The sequence below is a fragment of the Lampris incognitus genome, unplaced genomic scaffold, assembly GCF_029633865.1.
Source record: "Lampris incognitus isolate fLamInc1 unplaced genomic scaffold, fLamInc1.hap2 scaffold_190, whole genome shotgun sequence".
NCBI lineage: Eukaryota > Metazoa > Chordata > Actinopteri > Lampriformes > Lampridae > Lampris > Lampris incognitus.
The window spans coordinates 89,874-112,224 of record NW_026611149.1 but is presented as its reverse complement, the minus strand read 5'-3'; the positions used below and the strand labels follow the sequence as shown (position 1 = coordinate 112,224).

At 45.4% G+C, this 22,351-nt stretch overlaps 1 protein-coding gene across 1 annotated transcript; it reads left to right on the top strand.

The window, feature by feature from the left end:
- Window positions 1-14: 14 nt before the first annotated feature.
- On the top strand, window positions 15-22,140 carry LOC130132856 (ubiquitin-conjugating enzyme E2 D2). The gene is made up of 7 exons (XM_056301876.1): window positions 15-301; window positions 2,068-2,131; window positions 6,324-6,355; window positions 6,751-6,828; window positions 7,020-7,125; window positions 14,892-14,985; window positions 20,413-22,140. The coding sequence occupies exons 1-7, from the start codon at window positions 278-280 to the stop codon at window positions 20,456-20,458; spliced, it is 444 nt and encodes a 147-aa protein (XP_056157851.1). The 5' UTR covers window positions 15-277; the 3' UTR covers window positions 20,459-22,140.
- Window positions 22,141-22,351: the final 211 nt, after the last annotated feature.

Genomic DNA, 22,351 nt, shown 5'->3' with positions numbered 1-22,351 from the left:
ACCTCGGCTCTCTCTCTCTCTCTCGCTCTCGCTCTCTCTCTCTCCCCCCACCCCCCCGCCTGGCGTCTTTCGCTTTCTCCTCGACGTTATTTCGGCGACCCCCACGTCCAAAGCGGCGACCGGCGACCCCGGGTGTTCCAGCAGCGGCCGTTCTACGATACGCAAACCTCGTAGGTGTTACCCCCCCCCCCCGCCGCCGGATAGAGAGACGTCGATCGCCATTTTTTACAGCACGTTTTTTTTCCTCCCTTCCCGTGACAGTGGCAAGAGCACAACAATGGCTCTGAAAAGAATTCATAAGGTAAGGAAAGAAGCAGCGGCCAGGCCCCGACGTTTCGCACTTCGCTCCGGGGTTTATTTTGTGGGGGGGCTCCTGCTGTGTGTGTGTGTGCGGGGAGGGGGGGGGGAGATGAACGACGGATCTTTTGTTAGGTCGGCCGCTCCGGGCTAACGGGTCGGCCGAGTCTAGATAGCGGGATGACGGTCGCCAAGGCGAGCGACGCGCCGCTCGGCTACTCGCTTCGTATTAGCGCCGCGGACCTCCGCTACTCGCTTCGTGCTAGCTTAGCTAGCGCCGCGGACCTCCGCTACTCGCTTCGTGCTAGCTTAGCTAGCTAGCTAGCGCCGCGGACCTCCGCAGCTGGCTTCGTACTAGCTAGCGCCGCGGACCTCCGCTACTCGCTTCGTGCTAGCTAGCTAGCGCCGCGGACCTCCGCTTGCTGGCTTCGTGCTAGCTAGCGCCGCGGACCTCCGCTTGCTGGCTTCGTGCTAGCTTAGCTAGCTAGCGCCGCGGACCTCCGCTTGCTGGCTTCGGTTTGTTGAAAAAAAAAAGAGGCCGGACCCGAGCCAGCTCGCTCGCTAGCCTGTCGGGGGGGGGGCGCTTTTTAACCGTCCCCCCCCCCAGCGAGTTCGGGTCACATAAGCCGCCCCGAACGGCGTTGGGGTATTTACACTCGGTGCCCGCTACTTTAAGGGAAGTGTGTAAACTACCCAAGCCGGGGCTGTCGCTAACGCCGTGGGCTCGCTAGCCGACGTTAGCTTAGCGCTATCTCGGGGGGGGGGCGGCGGCTAGCTTGTCAATTTCCGTAGTTTCGCAGCTTAGCGGCGCTCGGCTAAAGGGTTTCACAGGCGGCGCTACGTTCGAGCTTTTCGGGCGTTATATTTCCCCAGGGCGGCGTCAACGATGCCCCCGAACTGGCTGGCGACGAGCTAACCCAGATTAGCCTCTCCGGGTTGTCGGGGAGGGGGGGGGGACAAACAGGCCGCGGGCGCCCTTGGCCGTTTCGTGTCGTGTTGCCGACCGGGAAGGCGAGCCGCGCATCGTTGTACTTGTAACGTTAAGAGGAATCGGGCAGCGTGCTAAATCGTTGCTGGCGGCGTCTTAAGTTTGCTGTTGCCCGACTGTTTAAAAAGAAAAAATAATGTTGTGACACATGCCATTATTGGTTGCAATCCCGTATGCGGATACCTCCGCTACTGGGCACCCCCACTCTGTTGCAGATCGCTGCTCTTGTTTCTAAAGTAACATCGGCGGTTTACGTTAGGCCCCATGGAAAGCCTCTGTGTGCCACACAGCCCCAGATGGGGTGAGGTTCTGGGTTAACCACGAGTTGTTACATCGCACCGACAGCTTAGTTCGGCAATCGCGTGTAACCCACAATACCTTGAGTACAGCTAGTCTGCAGTAGTGGTCAATCTGACCATTTAAGATCTAATGTCAAAATAGAAGTGCTTTGCGATGGGCCAGAAAAGGAGCTATAAGTCGGTTTTACAACAACTGCAAGAGGCATTGTACCCACAGCTTTGAAAACGGTTTACAAACGGCTGCTCCAATTTTATTTGGGGGGTGGGGGACGGTAAGATCCTAACTGGTACTTTACATTAGGCCCACAGTGTTGGCATTCACTTGAATAGAAACCCTATGTGATCAAGTTGCCCTATTGTGTATCTAGAAACATGTTCTGATTATCCCTTTCGTCACATGTGGGCCTTTAGAAAACACAGTCAGGACTCTTCACCAAATTTATGTAAACACTCATAACCACACGTCTCTTTTGTATGTTGCAGGAGTTGAATGACTTGGCACGGGACCCGCCAGCCCAGTGTTCTGCAGGGCCAGTAGGAGATGACAGTAAGTTGTCAGTCTGCAGAAATAGAATCCTGGTCACTCTGTGACTTGAGTTTTGATTTATTCTGGTTCACACAGAGGATTTGACCTTACTCAGGGAAAAAAAAAACTCTGGCGTGTTTTGTGGCAGTTGAGGATTCTTGTTTGCCCAAATCCTCCTCCTGTCCTGCCTATAGAAGGCACACTGCTCAATCCATAACAAATACAAATAAAAACGTTTAAGTGGTGTGGTGTTAAAGATTACTTCTTAATCCCATCGGTCATTGTGACCACTAAACTTTAATTTCAAGTTAACATACGCTGTTCCTATACATTAAGTGTTTTAATGTTCTTATAAAGGGTTGCATTCAATTTGGAGAGTAAACTAAAAGCATCAAAAGAGCCACTAACATTTTATATACTGACTTAATTTTAATTTAATCCAGGAAACATTCTTTTTTGATGGTTTCAGGAATTGCCTAGGCTGCTTGTAAAGTTACCATCTTACCACACAAACAGTACCCCTTCCATAGCTATGTATTTGTTTAACTTTTGCATACATGGTAGGCACAGTTAAATATGTAATGTAGCTATCATATTCTAAATTCATAAGGGAAAAGCAAGTGTCATTTCATAGAACAAAGATGGTTTAACAGTAAATTGGCAAAGGGTAAAATTTAGGGGGCAGAATTACATTTCCTAAACCACGTTCATTGTATAGCTTTGTTAGAGATGCATATTTAAAGGATATCTTATGATCAGCGTTCACTGAAATTAACAACAAAAAAAGTCATAAATATTTGCTTGGCTCAACATGTCTGGAAAGGTACACACCTCTCGCAAGTTCACATGTCCTTTCTTGATGAGCGTTGGGCAGTACTGCATCAACCCATTTATATTTATATTCCCGACATATAGAAAATCCAAAATGGGGAGAAAAATGGTATTGTATCCACACAAAAAAAACCCCAAAAAAAACATTTTGTTTAACCTACAGGAAAATTTGAAAGTTAAATGCCCGAGTTGGCTGACATAGGCCCTGGTAGACATGACTTTAGCCTTCACCAGAGACAACTTTCCAGTTATCCACATCATGCAACAGATTCGATCACTTTCAATGCTAGTGTTTAAACTAGGTGTACCCAGACGAGCTACTCGGGACCATCACATATGCCCATTCCAAATTGTTCCCTTTTTATGCTTCAACTCTTCTAGCATGTAAATACATTACAAGTTTTAAATACATAATCTTTCAAACCACCATCAGTATTTTGAAGTTGGGTTTTGTTTTTTTACTTTCATTAGTATGGAAAACAAAACACTTTTATGCTGTATTTCTATAGATATATATCATTGTAACTAGAATGGTGGAAGTGACCTACCCTTTCACTACTGACAGGGCCAACTGACAGTAGTGGCCAACACTTTGCCCTATTTTTGGAGTGTATACATTTTTTTGACTACTTTTATAGTGTGGCTAATTTACCAGTATTTCATAGTCAAAATGTAAAAAAAAAAGTTAGTGGGAAATGGCTGTTCATGTGATGCACTTCATTTGAAGTACTTTGCAGTTAATCGGAAGAGGTATGGACACAAACGGTAGACAGTTCTGTATTACAGGCTTATGCAAATTAAGTAGCACAGACCAACAGTAGTCCAGTTGAAAACTTTCAGGGGTCTTGAACACAGTCTTCCCCAATCAGATTGTGCCGGTCTGCAGCAAAGAACACAGGTTGACTTATAAAAATACTGTTATAATACTTTAAATTTGACTGGTGTGGTTACACAGTGGCGGTCGTTCATTTCGGTCAATTTTTGGCAGATTCCCCTGCATAACATAAAGTTGATCCCCATGTTACAGCTAGTAAATAATCATAAATACAAATCATAATTGCAGTATTTTTTTGCTGGTATTTGCCCAAATTTTGTTGCGCCTAAATATAATTGTTGAAAATGGTGTGTTTCAAAAAAAGTTAACGCATGAAGGCTATTAAATGGGAATTTCATGTTAAGTTCTGTGAAGCGTAATTGAACTTTTTTTCTTCAAATGGAAAATGTCAAGCTCTCTGTGTGTCATTAATGCCAGTTTTTGTGCAAAGCTAATTTTAAGTTAGCGATATGCCAGGAAGTGGAATGCTTTCACAAAAACAAAAACTGGCAGTTAAGGCTGTGGAAAGTCGCCCTGGCAGGTAAAAACTGTCAACTGAATAATTTTTACCTTGACTGCAGCCGGTGATCTTTCTCATCACTGTCTGAGGATTCTTACCGTTGCTATTGGTTACAATTGGCTCTTTATTATGTACATTTCTTATTATATTGCTCTCAGCATCCTATCAGATTGCCCCTGCTTTTAATATAGTCTTGTATTTGCTTATTTCAGGACAGCCATTAACGTTCTCGAGTTTTGATTGGAGTGACAATTGCGGCGGGTCTCGAGAGTTGGTGAGAGGTCGGCAGTGAGGGGGCGACGCTGACTTTTGACTTACAGGCCTCTCAGTTCTACCAACCGCCAAAAAAACAAAACACGATATGAGAGCCAAATGACGTATGGCTTCTTGTCAAAGTGGCTCATAGAGTAGACAGACTCCAGAGTCGTCGTAAAAATTATGAATTTTTAATCTAAATGATGAGCTGTTGGCCTGTATTTTATGGGGTAAAATAATCCTATAACATATATACATATAATCCAGGTATTTGGGCTATAAAGTTGAAAATACTAGGGCTAAATGTTTTTTTTTTTTTTAAGTGTTACAACTCTCACAATGTCCAAGGCTCCGCGTAGCATTTTTTAGCAGTCATCAGTGATTTATTTAAGCTAAATGCTCACCGGTTTGGAAAAAAATTGAGCTGAATGGCTGGTTGGCGAGCCCTCTTGATATATTTTAAAAACTAGCCTGGTGTATACATTTAAAGCTATGGTCAGGAGAAACCTGTTATACGCTGTGCTCTTGTCACCAGGTTGGCTGGATCTCCCGTTGGCCGACTGTGTGAACTAAAAACAGTCCACGTCCGACTTAGACTATGTTGGATTATTTATTGATTTGTGGGTATGTTCTTGGTTGATGGCACAACTGTGGATTTTGAGTTTGGGTGAAAGAAAGTCCCTTTTTCCTGTCTGCAAGCCCTACCTTTAACTGTGAGTGCGCGTGTGTGCGTTCGCACCAGGCAGGCCAAAATATCGATGTAACCTAATTGGTTTGAAGTGTTAAGGGCTCATGTTGGAGTGTTGCGTGTTATGTGTACATGCAGGCAAAAGAAAATATCGCAAAAGAAAAATGTGTCCATGGCCTATGAACTGTGCAAGTGAACAGTGACTGGTTAAAATGTCATGTCATATGTGCTACTATCTGTCAGCCCATTAAAAATAAATAAATCATCCTCATCATCTGTTCCGTAACCTATGGAGCACAGCTGATTCCTCAACAAGTCTCGGTTGAGTCATCCTTGTGTTTCAGTAGGGGGAGTACCTGGTGGTCCCTATCCCCTCTCCAGGTATGGGTGGCCATTGGTTCACAGAGGAACTCATCCGCCCTTTGACAGGTTTTGTTTGTAGTCGTGCTGGGTGTCCACACACCCTCCTCACAACAACCCAAGGGTTGAAGTGGGGGTGCCGGTTTAGTCGCCGATGACCCGACGGTTGCAGTTTAACGTCGTACCCAGGACCAATATCCCTATATCATCCATACACCTTCCAATATTATCTATGTCCTGTCATCATTAACCTCCCCACCAGCATCAAACCAACCACTCTTTACAACACACATTTGCTATGATTGCCTATACTTCTTTTCAATGTGGCGTTAATGTGATCACAATGTAGGCGTAGCACAAAACTCTCTTCCCCAGTTGGATTTTGCTTGGTCGGCCCAGGTTGTGCCTATTTCATACTTCAAGATATAACAGAAAAGACTCATGGTAATGACTGGCTCTCCGTCATGCAGTTTTGAATCGGTCATGTCAGGCCGCAACACATTTGCCCGAATCCAACTTTCTGATTCCTTTAATGCCATCAGCTGACATCTTGAATCCATGCATTTATTAATGGTAGCAAAGAACATTTGTCTTTGTTCTCATTTGACTTCTATCCAGGTACGTCTCCACCCAGAAATGTACGAATGTGTGAACACCTCCATGTGTTGTTATTTCTCCCAGCAAAGCTCAAGCAGAAGTCATGTTCTTGCCGTTTCCTAACAAATCTGTCTGCTCTTTGTTTCAGTGTTTCACTGGCAAGCCACAATAATGGGACCTGTAAGTTTGCACTCCGCTCTGTCATGGCTTTAAAAATGCTGCTTTTATTATTTGTAGCACTCCTGGTGCTATAACAGTCACACACATGATTATAAAATGATCCATCATAACCAAGCCTAGACTTCAGCCCTGTTATCTTGAAATGTGAACCCATTAAAAAAAAAATTCACAGCCAACATGGCATCAAACCAGCAAACATTTCTCTGAATAATTTGTTACTAACAGGAATCTCTCTCTCTCTCTCTCTCTCTCTCTCTCTCTCTCTCTCTCTCTCTCTCTCTCTCTCTCTCTCTCTCTCTCTCTCTCTCTCTCTCTCTCTCTCTCTCTCTCTCTCTCTCTCTCTCTCTCTCTTCCCCCCCCCCCCCACACACACACATGCACCTCTACACACACAGAATGACAGTCCATACCAGGGCGGGGTATTCTTCTTGACCATACATTTCCCCACAGACTACCCCTTCAAACCACCAAAGGTAAGGACAACACCCATGGGCATACCCAAGGAGAGGAATTGTGATTATAAGGTGACAATTTGAAACCCATCATCATGTGACTGTTGCCGCTATACTTCTTGAATGCACCCACAGCCTGGTATCAGTCAGCTTCCTGTCTTTTCCCTCTTTCCCTCCCTGTTTTTCCCTCTTCTCCGTATCTCCATCTGCAGGTTGCATTTACCACGAGAATCTACCACCCAAATATCAACAGCAACGGAAGCATTTGTCTTGACATCTTGCGATCGCAGTGGTCACCCGCTCTCACCATCTCAAAAGGTAGGCTGTTAGTGCATGAAGAGTGCAAGAGAAGAGTTTACAGGGTCTTGCTTTCTCTTTAGACTACATCTCAGGTGGCAAGAGGTGCCTACAGTTCTCTGCACTCAATGACAAATGAAATTCCCTCAGTTATGCAAAACAGATGTGCGACTCCTGTCTGTATTTTAAAATCATCTGCATAAAAACGCGAAATGGCCATGAATGGTCCACGCACCCGTGTTCTTTGCTTTGTAACTTGATCAATAAAACTCAAAATTAAATCATACTGCGAAAGTTATCGAAAAGGTCCTTTAGTTAACATGAACAGGCTGCTTTTTTTCCCTCCCCTTTTTCTCCCCAATTGTATGCGGCCAATTACCCCACTCTTCCAAACTGCCCCGGTCGCTGCTCCACCTTCTCTGCCGATCTGGGGAGGGCTGCAGACTACCTACCACATGCCGCCTCCGATACACGTGGTCGCCAGCCGCTTCTTTTCACCTGACAGTGAGGTGTTTCCCCAGGGGGATGTAGCGCATGGGAGGATCACGCTATTCCCCCCAGTTCCCCCTCCCCCCTGAACAGGCACCCTGACCGACCAGAGGAGGCGCTAGTGCAATGACCAGGACACATGCCCACATCCGGCTTCCCACCCACAGAAACGGCCAGTTGTGTAGTAGCCAGTGTAATAACACGGGGATTCTAACCGGCGATCCCCGTGTTGGTAGGCAACGGAATAGACCGCCATGCTGCCCGGACGCCCGACATAGTCCTGAATGAGTGAACATAACATTTCCAGTTAAAAATGCTTGATTTATAGTACAGCCTCAACACAGAACCACAGGTTACTCTTGGTGCTGCTCTTTTCCCTGTGGCCTTAAGGGACTTGAGAGACGTGTAGGGTGCCATTACATTGTAGGTTATAGTTCTGTCAAAGTGCTTAGCAGTGTTCGCGCTCATAGATTTGTTCAGTTGCTGAGGATTTAGATCCAAATCCCAGTGTTCTGTGACAAAATTCCAAAATATTCATAAACAAGGAAACAATTTGAAAGATTGCCGTTTTTGTTTAACTTACTGACATATTGAGGTATATGTAGCAATCGGTGTTAAAGCAATCCAATCCCAGATATTGATTGAAAATGAAACAGTCGTCGGTGTTGTTGTGTCAGCACCTTCCAGTCCACTGTAGCCACTGTTTGTAAGGGTTTTTACTTCTGCCAATTTTTTAGTGTTCATCTGTCTGCTGGCCACAACAGCTTTGCTGTCTGTTCTGATTCCCCACCACCCACCTAGGTTTACTGCATTTCAGATGCTTCACAAAGACATCAAATCCCATGTACCATATCATTTTTTGGGCAGAGTCCTAACTGATGGTAACCACTAAAGTGAGCAACTACAAAATAGTTACCTGCCAGCAAACTGGTGAAAAGTTTCAAGTTGTACATATCAGGTTATGTCCACAGTTCTGTCCGTCCGTCCGCTCATCCTCACAATTTGTGGATGTAACTTTTCACCCGTTTGCTGGTAGGTGCAGGTGAAAGTTTGTCGACGACTCTCTGCACGTTGTTGACATTTATCCATGGTAAAACTTGAAGGGGTCGTGAAAAATGTGCCGTTGTCAGTAGCACACGGCAACAAACAGGAAGCTGGTATGACCACTGCAGTAGAACTGGAAGCCAGTAGACTACAGTTACGCACAGAGCCGGTTTTCCTTAAAAAGATTGTGTGCTGTATAGCAAGTGTATGTTATGGATTTGGCTTTACTACAATGGACTTGCTGCAGTGCTACAGGTACTGCACAGTCAAGTATCCTGTGGACCAGTAAAAACTGAATACATTTTCATTTGAAAAAGATGAAAAGTTTTCAGATTTTAAATACAGTTGTTTAATAAAGTATTAGCGGCATGGTGGCGCAGTGGTTAGTGCGGTCGCCTCACAGCAAGAAGGTCCTGGGTTCAAGCCCCGGGGTAGTCCAACCTTGGGGGGTCGTCCTCTGTGTGGAGTTTGCATGTTCTCTGCGTGGGTTTCCTCTGGGTGCTCCGGTTTCCTCCCACAGTCCAAAGACATGTAGGTCAGGTGAAACGGCCGTACTAAATTGCTCCTAGGTATGAATGTGTGCGTGTATGTGTGTCAGCCCTGTGTGATGGCCTGTCCAGGGTGTCTCCCTGCCTGCCGCCCCAATGACTGCTGGGATAGGCTCCAGCGTCCTCGTGACCCTGAGAGCAGCATAAGCCGTTCGGATAATGGATGGATGGATAGTTTGTGTTAATTTGTGTTAATGTGTTGAGATAGTGACTGGTGACTGTACTGGGTAAAAGAAACAAGCTAGCAAAGAAAAATGATGTAATTAGTCAGTTTCATAAATACTGTGGAAAGAACAAAGAATCTGACAATGTCAAACATAGTGTCAGTGAATTACTTGGAAAAAAGTAAAGGAGCCTACAGGGTATGTTTAATAAATCATATCTGATAAGAAGACTTAGAAACACGTCATCCGAAAAAGTTCACTTTGTCTGTGTGAACACGAGCATGTGATGTAAACGGGTTGTGAACGGTTAGAGAACTGTGTCCATACCAACTTTCTCAACACAGTTCTTGTTAAATGTTGTTTGAAAATTTATTCTTGGGGCATCCAGGTGGTGTGGCGGTCTATTCCGTTGCCTACCAACACGGGGATCGCTGGTTCGAATCCCCATGTTACCGCCGGCTTGGTCGGCTGTCTCTACAGACACAATGGGCCATGTCTGCGGGTGGGAGGCCGGATGTGGGTGTGGGTCCTGGCCGCTGCACTAGCGCCTCCTCTGGTCAGTCAGGGTGCCTGTTCGGGGGGATCTGGGGGGAATAGCGTGATCCTCCCACGTGCTACGTCCCTCTGGTGGAACTCCTCACTGTCAGGTGAAAAGAAGCAGCTGACGACTCCACATGTATCGGAGGAGGCATGTGGTAGTCTGCAGCCCTCCCTGGATCAACAGAGGGGGTGGAGCAGCGACAAAAAAAAAATCATTCATATCTTTTAAAGTAATAACCAAATGTATTGCAGTCACTACACAAAACATTTTCTTGCAATACAAACAACATTCTTTAACAGTCCACTGGAGTTCTGAATCTGAAGGCAGGCAGGGGGAACACACGCAGAACACAGTTAATTTACCTGGAGGTGAGAGGACAAGTCAAAGTTAAAAAAAATAAAATAACCGATCATAGAAATACTTTATAGGACTTCTCATACACTCACATATTCACATTCTCACACTTAAAACAGACACACATATACACTTTCTCTCAGATGCACACACAAAATGTGTGTGTGTGCCATGTGTGCCAATGAGTGTGCCGTTTCAAACACACCATCAAATCAACATGGTTTCTGTAGGAAAGCCCAAGCTAACCGAGCTTAGAATAACCTCGTTAATGTTGGACCAAGAGAGGAACAAGTCCTATAATTGAACTGTGGCTTAACTGGGCCATTCAGTGTCAGTGAGCCAGTGAACACAAATTACGCAGGTGATAAGCTTCTGAGCAAAAAAAAAAAAAGAAGGCCCTGTTATCTTTATCTGGTACATGTCAGCCCTCTGCCAAAAATACCAAATGCTTTGGATATATTTTGTGTTGAGAACTTGATTTCTACGTCTTTAGACTGACACACTTGGGTTAAAAAGTGGTCGCGATTCAATTTGGCATTTATTTGAACCTGTTTGGACTGGATGCATGGGGTTTAATGCATGACAGGGATTCGGCTGTTGTTATATACAGACATGCACGTATACAGTGTGAAGGCTCAGGTTGGAGTAAGGCACAATAACTGTGTGGATGGTTGGTGTAATGGCACTAAAAATGGTCCGGCTAGAGAGGCAAGGAGTAAACTCAACTTGAAATAACAGTGAACACGAGAACGACCAAGGTGGTCATTTTGACGGTTTTAGATTTTCAAAGTTTAATAACTTTGCGAAATAAAAAAAGATACAGACTTGCCGCCCCCTGAATGCTCCTAAAATTGCGTATATTTGCATTAAAATGAGTTGTAGATCAGTTGCACAAAAAAAAGGGTATAAGATCTACCTAAAACAACCATGAGCCCTCAAAAAGACGGCTCGTAATTTGCACGTGATCGTGTGCATCATGTGACTATTTATGACGTGTTGGTCGCGTCATTTCCTTCGTGAAGTTCGTTGCTCTCCTTGAAACACACTAGCATCCTCCAGTGCAGAGAAATAGTCTAAACTTGATTTGTGATTATTGCCAACATGTCTGGGTATGGTCGCCATTTCAGACGCATCATGACTACCACTGAGGCGTTGCAGTATTTACAGGCGTTGGACAGCGGCCATTTTAAATGGTTTGAAAAATAGTATTATAGTTGTTAAAATGTTAATTTTGGTGTCAGTCGTTTCCTAACAGACATACTAACATATGCAAGGCATTAATAACTCAATTGGGTATCTATCTTGACAGAACATAGAGTTTAAAAATCGGCCATTTTGACCGCCAGTGTTAATTTTAGGTAGAAGTGAAATCCCGGTGGTTCTGGTGTTAAAAGAGAAAACGGATGACGATAAAAAAAAACTAAATGGGCCCCTCATCATCGAGTTGACAATTATTTTTGACTTTCATGTCTCATATAAAACACTATTTTCCACTCTGACCTCATGCGTTTCTCATAATTAATATTACACAAACGTCCTTAGAGCCACTCCGTACAGAGCGATAGCTGTATCATATCAGTTATTATGTTTGAACCCTTAGGAGCTTATCCCGTATGTTAAGGCATGGCTAATCTACTACCACTGCTTTCAGCTGCTCCCGTTAGGGGTCGCCACAGCGGATCATCCGTTTTTATCTCTTCCTGTCCTCTGCACCTTCCGCTGTCATGCCCGCTACCTGCATGCCCTCCCTCACCACATCTATAAACTTCCTCTTTTGCCTTCCTCTTTTATTTTTCCCTGGCAGCTCCATATTCAGCATCTTTCTCTCAATATACCCAGCATCTCTCCTCCACACATGTCCAAACCATCTCAATCTTGCCTCTCTTGCTTTGTCTCCAAACTGTCCAACCTGAGCAGTCCTTCCAATTTACTCGTTCGTAATCCTGTTCTTCTTTGCCACTCCCAACGAAAATATTAGAATCTTCAGCTCTGCCACCTCCAGCTCCGCCTCCTGTCTTTTCATCCTAAACCTGCTCCCTACTCTCGCTACAGATCACAATGTCATCCGCTAACATCATAGTCCACAGAGACCCCTTCCTGATCTCGTCTGTCAACCTGTCCATCACCATTGCAAGCAAGAAAGGGCTCAGAGCCGATCCTTGATGTAATCCCACCTCCACCTTGAACCCATCTGTCATTCCGACCGCACACCTCACCACTGTCACACTGCCCTCATACATATCCTGCACCACTCCTACATACTTCTCTGCCACTCCTGACTCTCATACAATGCCACACCTCTTCTCTAGGCACCCTGTCATATACTTTCTCTAAATCCACAAAGGCACAATGTAACTCCTTCTGACCTTCTCTATACTTCTCCATCAACACTCTGAAAGCAATCATCACATTTGTAGTGCTTTTTCCTGGCATGAAACCATACTGCTGCTCGCTAATCATCACCTCTCCTCTTAACCTAGTTTCCACTAATCTTTCCTATACTTTCATGATGTGGCTGATCAACTTTATACCTCAGTAGTTACTACAGTTCTGCACATCACCCTTATTCTTGAAAATTGGTACCAGTATGCGTCTTTTCCACTCAGTCGTCCTCTCACTTTGCAAGATTGTGTTAAACAATCTAGTTAAAAACTCCACTGCTATCTCCTAAACACCTTCATGTCTTCACAGGTATGTCATCTGGACCAGCCACTTTTCCACTCTTCATCCTCTTCATAACTGCCCTCACTTCATCCTTGATAATCCACCACTCTTCCTGATTCACTATCCCCACATCATGTAATCTTCTCTCTCATTTTCTTCATTCATCAGCCCCTCAAAGTACTCCTTCCATCCTCTCAACACACTGTCCTTGCTGGTCAGCACATTTCCATCTCTGTCTTTGATTGCCCTAACCTGCTGCACATCCTTCCCAGCTCGGTCCCTCTGTTTAGCCAATTGGTACAAGTCCTTTTCTCCTTCCATAGTTTCTAGCCTCTCATACAACTCACCATTCACCTTTTTATTTGCCTTCACCACCTCTCTTCACTTTACGCTGCATCTCCTTGTACTCCTGTCTACTTTCTTCATCTGACTATCCCACTTGTTCTTTGCCAACCTCTTCCTCGTATACTTTCCTGTACTTACTCAGTCCACCTCCAAGTCTCCTTGTCTTCCTTCCTCTATCCTGATGACACACCAAGTACCTTCCTAGCTGTCTCCCTCACTATTTCTGCAGTGGTTGCCCAGCCACCCGGCAACTCTTCACTACCACCCAGTGCCTGTCTTAACTCCTGCCTGAACTCCACACAGCAGTCTTCCTTCTTCAACTTCCACCATTTGATCCTTGGGTTCTGCCTTCACTCGCTTCTTCTTCTTGGTCTCCAAAGTCATCCTACAGACCACCATCCAATGCTGCCTAGCTATGTTCTCCCCTGTCACCACCTTGCAGTCTCCAATCCCTTTCAGATCATGCCTCCTGGATAAGATATAGTCCACCTGTGTGCACTTTCCTCCAGTCTTGTATGTCACCCTGTGTTCCTCCTCCTGCTTGAAATATGTATTCACCACAGCCATTTCCATCCTTTTCGTAAAATCCACCACCGTCTGTCCTTCCACATTCCTCTCCTTGACACCATACCTTTGCATCACCTCCTCACCACCTCAGTTCCCTTCACCAACATGCCGACTGAAGTCTGCTCCAATCACCACTCTCTCCTCATTGGGTACACGCTCCACCACGTCATCCAACTCTCTCCAGAATTATTCTTTCTCTTCCATCTTGCACCCAACTTGCTGGGCATATACGCTGATAACATTCAGCATCTCACCTTCGATTTCAAGCATCATACTCATCACTCTGTCTGACACTCTCCTCACCTCCAACACACTCTTGACGTACTCTTCCTTCAGAATTACTCCTACCCCATTTCTCCTCCCATCTGCGCCATGGTAGAAAAGTTTGAACCCACCTCTGATGCTCCTGGCCTTACTCCCCCCTTCCACCTGGTATCTTGCACACACAGAATATCTATTTTCCTTCTCTCCATCCTGTCAGCCACCTCTCTCCCTGTACCCAGTCATGGTGCCAACATTCAAATTTCAGACTCTCACCTCCGCGCTCTTACCCTTCCTCCTCTCCTGCTGCCTCTCGACATGCCTTCCCCCTCTCCTTCGCCCAACAGTAGCATAGGTCCCACCAGCCCCCTGCTGGCCAACAGTACCGGTGGTGGTTGTTGGTAACCCGGGCCTCAACCAATCCCATAGGGAAATCTGATTTATGATCCTCATATTTGATTTAGCAAAGGTTTAATGTAAGATGCCCTTCCTGACGCAACCGTCCCCATTTATTCGTGCTTGGGACCGGCACTAAGAATGCCCTGCCTTGTGTGCATTCTCATTGGCTGGGTTGAGGTTAAGGAATGGCTAATAAAGCTATTTAAAATGCTTTTCAACCAGTGTGAGAATTAAGGTACTGTTTGAGCCTACCGGCTTTCTAACCAAACGTACGCAGAATCAGTGCCATCTCAGAGATTTCCTCTACCCGCTTTATCTCTGAGGTATCCCACTGCTCAGTCTGTGACTTCTCGAAATCTTCGAAGAAAACGTGTTACTTGTTAACTTTGGACCTTTTCCCCATCTCCACAGTACTCCTGTCCATCTGCTCCCTGCTGTGTGACCCAAACCCGGATGACCCCTTAGTACCTGAGATCGCCCGCATTTACAAGACGGACAGGGATAAGTAAGTGCCTCACTTCACATGACTTCCTATCATTTGTGCTATTTTTTGTTGTGGATCACTGCCATTTTAACTTTTACTTGGAGCTTATTGTCCTTCATTTATCAGGTTAAATTAAAGTTTCATTTCAAACTATATATCAAGTTTTATCACAAGCAGTTCGATCACAGCCATTGTTTCCAGTGGTCAAGGTTTAAATGCTGTCTCAAAGCCATTTTCTCCACCCTCAAAACCTGTCTGAAATAGAACCCAAGCTCAGACCCAACTGATCATTAATCCTATAACAAATGTTTACAGTATGTTTTGGGAAAAAGTTTTGCAGCGATTAGACTGTTCAGTCCTGGCATTAAAATGCATCCTGGGTGATTCGACCACAAATGGACAGCTCTAAATACAGGTCTGAATGCATATATGATGTGTCTTCAAGAAGTCTTGAGATTCGATCACATATGTAATGTAGTCTGAATATGTCCCTGTCCACACTGAAGGACTACCTAGTCGTCGGCGTACGTGGATGTACCTAGTCATTTGACTGCGGGATTCCTAGCGGGCAGGAGTCGATTTCAAATTCAGTTCTGTGAGCTGCATGGGACAGAAATCAAATCGACGGAAGTAAGGTTGGGCCGATGCCAATGGCTGACCGTCATTGACCACCAAGTGTAAAATCATGACGTTATGCTTGGTGCACCCCGGTCCACATCAACACCAGGGCGAACCATGCCACACGCACACTACCACACACACAAACGCACCATTTTGGTATGGCCAGCCCGGACCAGATCTGCATGCCACACAGTAAACTACACCAAGTGGAGATTGACAATAGTTGAACATGATGGCAATGCAAATGGTCGTGAAGATTTGTCATTTGTCCATCTTTTGCACAGTTACATTAGCACAAATACTGCACACCACTTCAGAGGTGTCTCTTGGTTCTCCTCTTTCGTTAGGCCAAAACCCAATGTACTGCCAGATGGGCAAAGTGGTACCTTTTTTAGCGACCATGTTTTATCGCGCCATAATACATGGTGATTTGCCACCATCACTGATCAATATCTTGTCACACCCACTGTGCTGACTGCTGTTTTTTCCCCCAAATTCACTGGTATATTCTGCAGTTACATCGCTAAGACTAGTACTTAAAATATGCACTAATGGCATCATATAAAGTCGCATACAAAATTGCTCAGTGCAAGAAACCACACACAATAGCCGAGGAACTCATACTTCCCGCGGCTTTACATATGGTGTCGACTATGTTTGATGAGACAAGCGCTGCAAAATTGAAGGCTGTCCCTCTGTCCAATGATACAGTTGCAAGACGTATATGCGACATTTCAAATGACATTGAAGAACAACTCAATTGAAAGACAAACGTTTTGCCTTACAAGTGGTTGAGGCTGCTGACAGCAGTAAAGAGTGCTTGTTATGGTGTCTTTGTCACGTCAGAGTCACTGTGTGAGGATTTACGGGACATCCCAAGTAGAGTGACAGCTGATGACCTCTTTAGGCTTCTTGACTGTTACCTGACAGAACATGGGCTGAAATGGGAGAACTGTGCGGGCGTTTGCACGGATGGTGCACAGACCATGGCAGGGAAAACGAAGGGATTGCAGCCACTAATCAAGAGGGTCTTGCCAAATGCGCAATGGACACACTGTCATACACAGAGAAGCACTAGCATCAAGACAGATTAGCCCTGACCTAAACGAGGTTTTGACCGATGTTGTTAGCGTGGTCAGTTTCATCAAAACAAGACCCCTGAGAGTGCAGCCGTTCTCTGCACTTTGTGAGGAGATGGGAGCTGAACATTCAGCTGTGTTGTTTCACAGCGAGGCTAGGTGGCTGTCGCGAGGTAAAGTGTTGTCGCGAGTCTTTGAGCTCAGAGAGGAAATTCGGTTGTTTCTGGAGGAAGAGCGTATGCATGAAGTTGCAAGCACGTTCATTCATTCATTATCCAAATCGCTCATCTTTACTCAGGGTCGCGGGGCTGCTGGAGCCTATCCCAGCAGTCATTGGGCAGCAGGCAAGTTTTAGTGATGAACAGTTTCTGATGAAACTGGCCTATCACAGCGATTTGGAGCGCTGATTGAATTTAATCTCCAGCTTCAAGGCAGAGACAAGCACCTTCCTCACCTGGCAGACAAGATCAGTGCATTCACTCGAAAGCTTGAGATGTGGGGCAGGCGACTTGATCAAGGAAATACTGATTTCTTTGAGAATCTGAGTGAGTTTGTTGAAACCAGTGATTCTAGAGCCAGCGCAGTGATTTCATGTCTTAAGTAGCACATCTCTTCCCTGAGAGGATTCTTTCAAAAATACTTCCCAAACAACAGTGCTCAGTATGACTGGGTGACAGATCCATTCAGTGCAGCAGCACCTGCTGATTTCAGCTCTGCTGAAGAGGGCCAATTCATCCAGATGACATCTGACTCCACTCTGAGGCTGAGCTTTACAGCTCAGACACTGAGTGGGTTCTGGCTTGGTGTGGAGAGGGCGTATCCACTCATAGGACAGAGGGCTGTGGGCATTCTGCTTCCCTTCACCACGTCCTGTCTCTGTGAGATGGGCTTTTCTGCTGTTGCCTCACTTAAAACAAAGCTCAACATGTAGCATGACTTGAGTGGCAGTATCAAGCCTGCAATGCCGTTTTGAAAAGATGTGTGGTGCAAAACAGGCTCATTGCAGCCACTAATGCAATGATGAGACTTTAGCTCTCACAAATTCTGCATTTGTTCTTTTTTTGCACTGATTGAACTTTATTGTTCTAGCAAAGTGACTTTTAAATTTTATTTTGTTTTTCTCTGTTTTTGAAAAAGCACACAGGCTGATGGAGCAATCTAGTGACAAACGTCACAAAAAAAGGTTCGATAAAGTTGTAGTGGAACTTGCGTTTGTTATTTGCACAACAGAAATTGCTGAAAGAAAATTGAAAGGAATGTTCATGATCTTTGTTATTTAAATAAAGTTAAACTTGGACCATTTTGTCACCATTTTGTTGGGGCAGGAGGCATGAAAACTTTTCTTCCTCCAAAGTTGGGGCATGACAGGACTGGGCTATGGGAAGGAAAATTAAGTAAAGCCCGGGGACCTCATGTATCAATCGTTACTATGGGCAATGGAATTTTTTAGCCCTCAAGATTGTCTCACAGTCTGTAGCATGATGGTTAGTTGTAATTCCTTCCTCCTAACATTTATTGTCTGCCTCTTGCATCGAGCAATCACCCAGGCCTGCAAAGACATCAGTGTTAGCTAATCGGTGTCTAAATTCGGGGGTTACCCAGGTTCTACACTGATCTCTGACACAAACTTCAGGGCTAAAAAATCTCATGGGTGTGTACGCACAAACGACTGATACACGAGGCCCCGGGTGAGCAGCTGAGGATGGGCTGTGAATGGACTCCGATGCGCAGAAAATAGAAATAGTAATTAAAACCCAACATACATATAAAAAGTATATAAAAAAATTGTAGTACCTTTACGGTCTGAATACACAAGGCACGGACGTGGCACAACACGTCTGCTGCTGCAGAACGCGTCCATTATAACCAACTGAAGCTGGTACACTGACCATGGAAGTTGTGCACACCTGCACAGGCATCACACTGCCGAGCTCTGTTTTAATGCAGCTGGTCTGTTTTAGAGGTTTTCCTCCCTCTACGTGTGGCTATGTGGCCCTCCAACAGGCAAAATCTACACAGGACTGTGTCACAAAATGAGTACAATCTGTTTAAAAACGATGGAAATAAAGTAGTTGGTGTGCCACGTAAGAAAAACAAAACAAAACCTGGCTCCGCCCTGCCTATGTGACACACTACGTCTGTGCCTGATGTATTTGGTTATAGGAGTAGCCCCCCACCCACCCACACAACAATATCGTCATCCATCGTGATGTTTCCCCCCCACTTTTTTCTCCCCAATTTGTACCTGGCTAATTACCCCACTCTTCCGAGGCGTCCCGGACGCTGCTCCACCCCCTCTGCTGATCCGGGGAGGGCTGCAGACTACCACATGCCTCCTCCCATACACGTGGAGTCACCAGCCGTTTCTTTTCACCTGACAGTGAGGAGTTTCACCAGGGGGACGTAGCACGTGGGAGGATCACGCTATTCCCCCCAGTTCCCCCTCCCCCCTGAACAGGCACCCTGACCGACCAGAGGAGGCGCTAGTGCAGCGACCAAGACACATACCCGTATCGTGCTTCCCGTCTGCAGACACGGCCAACTGTGTCTGTAGGGACGCCTGACCAAGCCGGAGGCAACACGGGGATTCGAACCGGTGATCCCCGTGTTGGTTGGCAACGGAATGGACCGTCACGTGACCCGAAAGTCTGAACAAAGTTTTGTCCTCCCTGTTGTTTACGTTTCCCTTCTTCTTTGTCTGCTGTGGTTTCACCATCTTCTGCAGTATGTGGGTTACAGCATGGAAGAAAGAGTGACTTCATGAAAATTAAGCCGGACAAACTAATAATAATGATAATAATAATAATAATGGGTGGGATGGAATCATTTTTGTAACTTCAGTTGAGCCACTATGAGATGGGGGGGGGGGGTTTCTTTTTTTTTTACTCTGTTAAAGAGAACGGGAGTGATCTTGGGACCTTGTCCACGGTATCTGAACATTTTGAGAAGACGGCACACCAGACATGATGAGCATGTTGGTTTGCTTGATGTAAGCCAAGACTAGAACGTGAGTCATTGGTTTGTGGTATTGAGCGGGAGTCTGAGATCTGAGCCATTCAAGACACGAGACAGGTGCCAGGTGAACAATGGTCTGTCCGTCTCATCTAGAGCTGGACACTGCCTGTATATATCTGGATGCAAAACACCAGGTCTGAACGGTCCCCGTAGCTGCCATTTAGCACCAGAACGACCAAGCCGGTCATTTTGACCGTTAATAACTGAAATAAAAAAAGATACAGACCTGCCGCCCCCTGGATGCTCCTAAAACTGCATATATTTACATTAAAATGAGTTTTAGATCAGTTGCACAAAAAAAGATCTACCTAAAATGACCATGGTCGTTTTAGGTAGGAGTGAAATCCTGGTCGTTCTAGTGATAATGAACCCCACACACACACACACACAATTTTGTGATCACATTTCTGCTAATATACAAGGGTCTGAATGTTTACTGATGTCGTCCTTGTCCAGGAGAAAATGTGTCAAAAGACGTGAAATCCACCAGTCGCCAAGGAATAAGTGATTCTTATTTGACTTACAGTTTGTTTGCGTTCTGTTTTTCTGGATATTTCGCACAGGAAGTGTTTTGTGTTGTATCCTAGTTTTAGAAAAGCTCTGACTTGGATGCTGCCGGGACTGCTTCGGCAGATCCTGTAGCACATTTTCACAGTGTGGTTGCCATGTTGCAGTAATGTGTCTCTCTGAATAACACGACTGACTTTGCCCTCTCTCTCCTCTTCTTTTGTAGGTACAACAGAATAGCTCGGGAATGGACACAAAAGTATGCAATGTAGTGTTGGGGTAGAATCATGGCCAACCACCTCTACAACTTAAGATTAGGGGAGCTTCAGAAGTAAAGAGAAAACAAACAAAAAACATACAAACAAGTGAAAAAGTTGAAAATAAGATCTTGTTGGTTTCCATTGGAGTGCTTTCTTTGAGCCACGCCCCCCTTCCTTCTCCAGAGTACCTGTAAAAACTCCCTCTGCCCCCACGCCCCGCCCCCACTCATTCGCTTCCTCTCCCACACTCGCTCGCTCTCCCTCTCCCACACTCTCTCTCTCTCTCTCCTTGTCCTTAGCAGTTTGCCCCAACCATCAGCCCTGCCCCCCCCCACCCCACAGTTGTACATATTCTCAACTAGCAATGGCAACCCTCCCTCCCCCCGTGACCCCTGGCTTTCCCTCTTGACTCGTGTCAGGACCCCTCCTCCCATTTCCCCGCGTCTACACACCCACACACACCCGCATCCTCTTTCCACTCACCAGCTCACCCACTCCAAACTTCGATCACTAAAAGCATTCCTTTTTAGCATCCGATCTGTAAATCTAGAGGACCTCGGTTTTTCTTTTCCTTTTTTTTTTCATCCCCCTTATTTTTTGGGGGGGAAGGGGGACACAAGATGGAGGGATTTTTACACTCTGCGCACCTTTTCTTGTTTTGTTTTCCTTATGATTCCCAGCTGTAGAGGTGACAATTCAAGGAAGCGGTTGTAAGCTTGTGAGTCGAGTGGCGCTCTATTTTGTACAAGGAATTCTTTAAAAATCATAGCGGGCTATATAAAATTGTAAAATTTTGTATATGGCCTATTTTTGGTCGTCTTTATGATTCTATGAAAGGACTTGAATTTTTCCCATTATCCACCCACCTGCCCCCCCACCCTGCTCCCCGACCCGTACTATTGCCATTCAATCAGGTTGCCCCCCCCATCCCCCCAACCTTTACATGCAAATACACAGACATGAAATTTACACACTTGCATACACGCACAAACTCTTAACCCCCGTGTCATCTTCACCACCACCACACCTTCTGTACATTCACAAAGTGGAGGTTCTGGACCAGGTGTTTAAGGAAGTTTTTTTTTTTTCCTTAGTTAAACCTGTGTTTTTAATTTCCCCCCGTAATTCTTTAGGTTGCATTATTATTATTATTATTTTATTTTTTTGTTTCATTTTCATTTTGGATATTTTTTTTTGTTTTTTGCTATTGTTGAATTAGAGGCTAACATCTTAAAAGGCTACGGGACTGGCTTGGGCTCTGGGTGTGAGGAGAACCCACTCTCCTTGCACAAAAACCTCTGTATATTGAATTACCTGAGAGGCTCGTTGAGCTTTGTGTGTTGATTAAACTGTGTAATAAAAACCCGTGACTCCTGTGTCGACTCAATAATCCAGGGGCCTGTTGGAAGAGATTTTAGGGGGTAGGAGGCGGGTAACATGAAGCGTCGTACCTATGGCCTAAAACTGAAGGACTTCTACCAGAGTAGCATTCCCTGTTGGTGCTGTTGTGTACCAGGGGTCAGTTGTTGACTTTGTGGTTGGGCATTGTGAATGCCGACTAACAGTGGGAGGCTTTAGTGTCTACGATAAGACGGGCGTTGTTGTGCGTGGGAAACTGAAGGAAATGTTGGAATTGACTGAAAATAAGAATTCCCGTGTTTTCACATGGAGAGGAACCGGGGTGAGAACGTGGGTGAACTTCAGAACTGTTTCGGTCTAGTCCATGGTGTCTGGTGTGAGGGGGGCTCCTGGTTTTTTCCAAGTGTTCCTCAAAACAAGAACTGACACATTTAAGTGGACTGGAGACAAACCCACGTTTTCAATCCGGCGGGGTTTACAAATGCCCCTTTTTCATGCATCTGCATCACTGTCAGGTTGAAACGGGGTAGTACCTTTCAAGTGTAA